Below are 8266 nucleotides of genomic sequence, written 5' to 3' on the forward strand. Positions count from 1 at the left end.
AGAATGGACTAAAAATGGAATGGAGAGCAAACTGAGAATCTCCACAAGATATAGATATAAATTCAAACCTTTTCCCAAAAATCAAGTGCTCATAAATTTGGACAAACAAACTATAAATTTTTCCTTAAGAGATTGTGAATAAGGGCAAGTTTGTGGACTAAATAGCTTCCACTGGCAAGTTGCAGGTGTGACATTTTCATCTATTATCATGCCTCGTCTTTCCATATTGAGCTTCACAAGGAGAACACATTCGGAATTTAACAAACCAACGAGTAAGCCTTGGAATTAAACGACAAGTCCCATAATTTCCCACATGTCTGGGATAACAAATCCCCTTCTCATCTAGTCCTTGCAGACTTTTGATCTTTTTATAAAAAAATAATTTCAATACAATATGCTGTAGTCAGAAAATATTACTTTCCGTCCCTTTCTCGGCAATAACCATCTTTCTCTAGCTAAACTTTTACTCAACTCCATGACGTTAAAATCTTCAAAGAATATTTCGTACAGCCTAAAAGATTTCATCCTGGACGAATAACGAGCTTACTCATCAGAGGACGAGAGATGGTGTCGGACAGAGCACTTCCCAGAGAATACGAAAGAAGGTGGACCTCTGGGAAATGGAGCAAAAAGAAAATGATACGCCATATGGGGACTAGTACTAGGGAGAATATTTCTGAAAAAACTAGGTGAAAAATGGAAAATAATGCAAGATTATAATTTCACCCACCAAGAAAGATTAAAATTTTAAGGTGGTACTAAGGACCATGGGATAACAGAAATTGCTCGCTCATAGGTACATCAGAATGCGAGCTGTGTGATGGAAATTCCTAAGAATTTATATAGGAGACAACGCCAAATAACAAGAGGGATATATATATACACACACACACATCACAAACTGATCCTTATTTTATATCTTGTGCTCATATTGGCCAAAAGAAAAAAGAATATGAACTAATATGAACCTATAATAGTTGATCCACATAATCAAAATGACTGCAGCAAAAGTAAAGGTAAAACTGTATTACGTGCATATATACATTTCTTCAGCAATAAATGGTAGTAGCAATTAATTCGTGGTTAACAAGATGAAAATGAAGAGAGATATACTTTTTGTGCTTCGTCCCGAACAGACTGCAGGTTGATTTTTATCTCCTTACAAAGTCTGCCTTCAATAAGCCGCACAGGCAACCAAAGCTTAGGTTCAACATCGACAATGTAGGAGAGAGTTGTATGTAATGGTTGGCCCACAAAAGAATCAAGCTCTTGCTCACTACCTATCTTGCACTGCATGTTCTCACAGTACTAAATAACATAAGGGCTTCGACAAAACTACAAAATTTCTTTTTGGTAACATGCTATGAAGAACTCACAACTACACTTCAAAAAGAGAATCAGCTCATAATTGAAGAAGTGTTGCAAATCAGCTTTAACTCATGGATTCAGAGAGTTGATTTTTAAGATTTACTTTTTCTGAGTGATGTAGATGTCAGTAAAATTACCAATACGGCTTTTACCGGCAGTTTATCATACATAACTTGAGACATTCTAGAAAGAACAGATTAGGTTTCAATTGTCGCTTCAATTTTTAACCTCTCTACTGAGTTTCTAATTACAACTGAATAGCAAGAGGAGAATATATGTTGCAAATTTGCTTGGGAATAAATAAGAAAAAGCAGGAGAAGTTACCCAAGGAAAACAAAGGTACATGAATAATTCTTAGGCAACATCATATGTTGGAACTTCCCTTTAGACACACATTATCCAGATACGAGACAAAGGGATTTGATAGAAGAAGAGTTATAAAAAAGAGAGGAAAGAATCCTGTACCTGTTCGATAGACCATCTTCCTTCAAAATTTTTGAAGTCACCTTCTACCATCTTAAACTCAATATCACGCCTCTGACCAGTGAGGAGATCTTCAAGATCTTTCTCATAACAATCAATGACACCTTTAGCATTAAATTTGAGCCCGAATGCTAGGTCTTGCTCTCCAATCTGTTAGATATTACTACTTAAAATCCAGATCACTCTAAGATACATTATCTTGGAAATTCATGACCCATATCGTATTAGGGCATGGCATCTATTGACTGTAAATTATAAATTCAAATATCAGATAGATCAACACAAAACTCATGCTTAACATGAGCAAGCAGCGAACTCAAGAAATCTCCACAAGGAGAAGCATGTTACCAGTTGTCAAAGGAAATATTTGATTCACATTGAATTGAAGGTAAACATCTTTCTTCCTCTCTGTTGGAGTAATGACTTTCAGATGCATTCATGCACAAGTAAATTGATTCGTCAATAGCATCTGGAAGATGCCAAAGGTGAAAAAAGAGTCAACTACTAGTTGGAAATAGGTATTGATCTGATTTCACCTATTACTTATCTAAAGATTATTTGGACCTTATCATAGACTTATGTGCCAGTAAAAATATAGAGAACTTTTAATGTTATTTTTATTACTATTATTTATATATAAGTATATTTTTAACTTAATTTTCACTTTTTTGTATGATAACGACATGAGTTGACTTAAATGGAGAAACATTGCCAGTGATTCATATAGCTGACTGCAACTTGTTTGGGATTGAGGCATGGTAGTTGTTGTGCGTGTTGTGTGCCTGTGCTAATGCTCATATTTTGAATGCATAATATCTCTGTGTATGGCCAACAACGAATCGAGCAGTGATATTCGTAAATTGACCCGAGGATATTGGCTTCTAATTCAGCACTTTAATTTCTCTCCAATCTTGTTCCATATCATTTCTTGATAAACATATCATATACTGTAGCCTAAGCTTCTGTGAAGGCTCTTCTTTCCTTTTGGGTTGTGATAAGATGCTAAGTTGTTAGGGAGCTCAATATTTTGAACCTGACAAGCTAAGAACATTGGTGTACCATTTGATGTTTTATGTATTGGTGGTAACAAGTCGAGTTGATTAGATTTTCATCAGGGAGCAAAGAGCAGCGAAGCACCATGTGTGTATTAGGTAAATAAGTAGCTTGTATACATGGAAGGACGTTGGGCGAACATGCGTCCCAAGGGTGATCGGATCAAAGATGTGTTTGAAGAAGCCCAACCCCGACTCAGTCACGGCTCAAATGCAAGATTGCAGAGGTGATCAATAATGGAAAAAAAAGGCGGGGACTCATGGCCGGAAGACAAGAAAGGACCCATTTCCCAATGTAGCAAAAGGACAAAAGAAATGATATGACGGATGTATCCGTACAAGACTCTGTCAACGACAAAGGAATGTTAGTGGGCATAATTAACAGTATTCCCATGAGGAGGACGTTGATTGGTCACAGTACTTTAGGGCTAGAGTGGAGCTTTTCTATTGTTAATATATTACCTTTGTTACCTATAAATAAGTAGTTTTGAAACACTTGTAAAGAGTTGGATTCTGAACAATACAAGCAATATATTATTACTCTCATTCTCTAAGCTCTATATATTTCAGTGGTTCTTATTTGCTTACTGATTATATAAAAACGTCTTCGCATCAAACACCTACAATGCTATAACACCTCCGGATCCAGTGCGAAATATAACGTTGAAGCTCCACAACTTCATAAGACTCTCTTTACCTACTTTACTGTTTTATTTAGTGTAAGCACATAAATTTTATCGGATTAAATCCATGTTCATTTGGGTTGAATAATTAATTAATGAAGCTTTACTAATAAATAAGTCTATTTTATTAGTTCAAGTCCGAGGTCCATTTCCTATTGAAGCCCGAACTCATGTTGCGTGCCAAGATGAATCCAGAGTTAGTCAAAATCTGCCAAGTGTTTAAAATGACATGTTTTGGCCAATCACAAACGGTCATATCACGTAACATTTATGATAAGCTTGAAACCAATCAGAATAAGGCAAGATAGTTCATTTACAATTAAACTGCCTACCCGAAAAACTATAAATATGATGGTTACATAAATTTCTAAGGACATTCACCAAACATCAGAGAAAGCATATGTGTCAACCACACAAATCTTCAACAAATTGATCGACGGAGTTCTTCTTCGACATCAACTCGAAACAAAACAACGAAATGTTTCTGGCATTCCAGGAGATCAAACACATTTCTATGAGGTTTAAATCTCTTGCAATTCAAGAAATACATTATTGGAGGCCCTTGAATCACGGAGAAGTTTAGGAGAGAAGAATCAAGAGAACAACAGAATTGTACTCGACAAAATTCATGAACAAAATTATTTTCTTTTATTTATTTTTTGTTGCAGTTAATTTTTGACATTTCGAAAATTTGTTGCAAACAAATTTTGGCACGCCCGGTGAAGCCAAGTTCACCATTTATCTAATCTCTCACAAAATAGATTTGAAATATCTAGAGCCACAAAACTGAAAAGATAGAAGCTCTATTTTTAGAAGTGCTTCAAGTCTCGTCTTTGAGTTTCATCAAGCCTACACAATGACAAGCATTGAAGTAGGGGACATTTTCAGACATTAAAATTTTGTGAGACTCTACAAGACGAGTCCAATCTCTGTTAGAATTTTTGGAGCCTACTCTACCTTAAGCCTAGCTCACATCTACATAAAAGGTACTCCCTCCGTCCATTTTATATGGGACCCTTACTTTTTTAGCCTTCTCGAAAAAAATGTCACCTCACTATAATTAGAAACAATTTAAATTTAAAATTGTCCCTTTACCCTTGATGAAATGATTTACAACCACAATAATATCTAAGCATTGTTTTAGACCACAATTTTTAAAAGTCATCCTTTTTTTTCTTAAATACCGTGGCAAGTCAAATGGTGCCACATAAAATGGGACGGAGAGAGTAACATATTTTCTTGAAGAGGCATCTTGAATATCTCATAAACTCTTGAGATATTCACAAAGAGATTAAGGTGACAAATAGTGCCTTTTTCAAAGCATGTATGATGTTTTCCGCGATCAAATATATTGCAAGGAGGTCCAAACAATCCAATGTTTGAGAAAATATGCTGCTAACGACCCTAAATTAAGGAGATAATCGAGGAACAAATAGAGTTGTGCACATATTGTTTATCAATAAAATTATGTTTCTTCACATTCTCTTTGTGAGTGCAGTTTATTTCCATCACATTAAAATTTGTTGCAAACAACAAATTTTTGAAATGCTGAAAATTAACTACAACCAAAAATAAATAAAAGAGAATAATTTTTGTGATAAATCTTGTTGAGTATAATTCAATTGTTCTCTTGAATTTTTCTCCTAAACTTCTCAATGATTTAAGGGCTTCTAGTAGCGTGTTTCTCAAACTGAAAGTTTATTAAAACCTCCTAGAAATGTGATAGATCTCCTGAAATGTTGGATAATCCTTCACTGTTTCGACAATCCTTTGAGCTGTATAATCAATGTCGATGCTTTCTCCAATGCTTGTTGAATGCCCTTATAGAACCTCCTATTTATAGTTGTTGGGTAGGCATTCCAGTGTAAATGAACTCTCTTGCTTCTTTTGATTGGTTCATGTAAGTCATCAAGTTTATCACAAATACTATGTGATAAAGTCACATTTGATTGGAGAAAACATGTCATTTTAGACACTTGACAACTTTTGACTAGCTCTTGAATTTGACTAGGATTGCCACATCATTTGAACATGTGGCATCATCTAGTTACTCTTGAATTTGACTGGGATGCCAAGTCACATTGACACGCGTAGAGTTTGGGCTTCAAGGTGAAATGGACCTTGGACTTGAATTTAATAAAAAAGACCTATTTAGTTGCAAAGCCCAAATTAATTATTTAACCCAAGCAAACATGCATTTAATCCAATAAAATTCATGTGCTTACAGATGCCCTTACTTCAAAGCTTGCTGGAACATAAACTTGTTGAGTCTAAATGACAAGACTTGATGTGCAACAATAACTTAGCTTATGCAAATCAATTTCTGAACTAAAACAAGGCTTCACGTAGGTTGGGAACTCTTACATATGTATCTCAATTTGCCAAAGATTTTCATTTTTCATGCTTAAAAGATTCTTTCCAATAGTAATGGTTGAGCTTGAATTCAGAATATTGCATTCTACTACACTGCATAGTTGTCTCATTTTGATCGATATTCAAGAACTAAATTTGCACTTGAATACAAATTCTAAAACTGCCAATGTCATTTGACTCTAAAATCGTTCCATGACCAAACAATTTTTTTAACCTTAAAAGGGGTAAATTTTAAGGTTAATATACCCAAAAATTTGTAGCAGCTTGACATGTATAGCATGTGATGGTAATTTTAATCCCTTCAAGACTCTAATCCATATTGGACGTCTATAGCAGCTTGAACTTATCACACACGGGATTTTGAAATAACTGCAATCTCAAATAAAATATGAATGAAACATAATTTTATTGACAAACAATGTGGATACAATTCTACTTGTTCCTTTGATTCTTCTCTGTTGATTATCTATGTAATTCGAGGATCGTTAGTAGCTTTTTTCTCAAACGTAAACGTAGAAGTTTTGATAAAGTTCTACGTTTGAGAATTATTTAGACCTCTTTGTGATATATTTGATCTCTAGCCTCCTTAGAATTATTTAAGAGGTCCTCTTTGTGATACATTTGATCTCTAGCCTACTTACGATACATTTAATCATGAGGAGCATCAGATAGGCTTTGAGAAAGACAATATTTGACACGCCTTGATCTCTTTGTGAAAACCTCAAGAGTTTATGGGATATTGATGCGGGAATAAGTTACCTTTTATACAAATGTGAGCCAGAGTTTAGGGCAGATAATAATAAAATAAAAAAAGGATTAAACAGAAAAACCTGAAGAAGTCGGGCGAAATTCGGTTCCTTCTGAAGCAACTGGCAGACAGCAAGACCTGGGATGAAATCAGCTAATCTTTCATAATCAGTCAGGACTTCCCAAACATTTTGTAAGCTAGCCTTCACCGCTATCTTAGATCGAATACTCCGTCGATTTTTCCCCATTTTCTCAATTTCAATCCCAACGCCGTCATCATCATCGTCGTCGTCATTTCCTTCTCCTCCGATATCGCCGTCTTCATACTCGTCAACGGTAGCATTTGACTCGATGTTTGCAGAACACGTGACAGTATGATGGCGATATCTTCGAGAGGTTAGGTTAGCGTTTCTGTTGAACCTGCCGCTGAGGGCGGCGGATAAAGCACTGTTGCGGCGGTGCGTAGCGGCAGCTACTGTGGCTACCTTCTTGAACAAAATTGAAGATAGGGGAAGTGACGAGGTATACGAAACTGGTAGTGGACTTTGCATTGTGTTTTGTTTGTAATTTTCCATGGGGGATTGGGCCTCTGCTGTGCTGTCATCATTTTCTATCAATCCCCGACCTTCCCTATTTCATCCTCATTTTTACGGTGACACTCTATTTGTTTAGCAAAATGTAGTATGAATTCTGAGGGGGTCATTCAGGGGAAAATAGGCGAGACCCCTCTAATTAATCCGTAGCTTGTTGTAAATTTTCTAATTTAATTTCTTATTTTTTTTATCTTTTTTATTAATTAAGAAAAAATAAATTCTTTTTTTTATATTTTATTCTTTGTATTAATTATTTTTTCTTCAAATTAAAATGTAAACATCATTAGGTATTATGTTAGACTAATTATATTATTAATTATTTTTCTTAATCAATATGTCATCTCAATCTGGAATGGAAGGAATAAGAGTGATGGGTGTGTTTCCCAATACTAATGGATCGGTATGTCAAGTACTTCAAATAACTGCATACGATTGATCAATATTAGTTATTTTGATAATTATTTAGTTGTTCAAAAACTTTACACAATTGTCAAATAATTTTTATGATTATTGAGATAATTTTTACAATTGTTGTGACAATTTTTATTGTTGTTGGAGCGAAAATAAAAAAATAAAAAGGATGATCATTTTTACCTAATTTTTAAAATTTAAAGACCTCTAACTTAATTGACAAATTAATTTATCACTTTTAATTACAAATCCCGAGTCATTGACAGCTAATTAAAAAGAGTTGAAATGTCCAAAGATGATGACATTTAACCACCCCAACCCTAGTGATCAATTAATGGGTTGAAAATTTATGATCTCATATTCAAATATGAATGATATTATTTTTTCAATTTCAAATAACTCTTATTATCAAATTAAAAAATTATCTTTATTGATAGTCTATCATTTTTTTAATAGGGTGATACCTAAAGAATTCCTTAATTTGTGTTTTCTCGTCTTCCTAGCCTATTAGTAATTTTAATTAACCTCCTGAACTTGACTATTTGACCTCATAATA

General features: G+C 34.5%; 1 protein-coding gene across 2 annotated transcripts; it reads right to left on the reverse strand.

Annotated features, from left to right (window-relative positions):
* Positions 1 to 894: 894 nt before the first annotated feature.
* On the reverse strand, positions 895 to 7431 carry LOC107840123. 2 transcript variants are annotated; one of them, XM_016683873.2, is made up of 3 exons: positions 6790 to 7431; positions 1834 to 2001; positions 895 to 1290 (listed from the first exon to the last, which is right to left on the reverse strand). In XM_016683873.2, the coding sequence occupies exons 1-3, from the start codon at positions 7279 to 7281 to the stop codon at positions 1084 to 1086; spliced, it is 867 nt and encodes a 288-aa protein (XP_016539359.1). In that variant the 5' UTR covers positions 7282 to 7431; the 3' UTR covers positions 895 to 1083. The 2 variants fall into 2 exon arrangements, with proteins under 2 accessions (XP_016539359.1, XP_016539350.1); XM_016683864.2 differs by having other exon boundaries at positions 895 to 1308.
* Positions 7432 to 8266: the final 835 nt, after the last annotated feature.

This window comes from Capsicum annuum, chromosome 1 (assembly GCF_002878395.1).
Source record: "Capsicum annuum cultivar UCD-10X-F1 chromosome 1, UCD10Xv1.1, whole genome shotgun sequence".
Classification (NCBI taxonomy): domain Eukaryota; kingdom Viridiplantae; phylum Streptophyta; class Magnoliopsida; order Solanales; family Solanaceae; genus Capsicum; species Capsicum annuum.

Excerpts from the sequence above, each read along its gene's own strand:
- LOC107840123 (XM_016683864.2), bottom strand. The coding sequence starts at position 7,281 with ATGGAAAATTACAAACAAAACACAATGCAAAGTCCACTACCAGTTTCG. Across the intron at positions 2,002-6,789 it reads ATTTCGCCCGACTTCTTCAG|ATTGGAGAGCAAGACCTAGC; the intron begins GTTTTTCTGTTT and ends AATATCTAACAG. Across the intron at positions 1,309-1,833 it reads GAAGATGGTCTATCGAACAG|TACTGTGAGAACATGCAGTG; the intron begins GTACAGGATTCT and ends TATGTTATTTAG.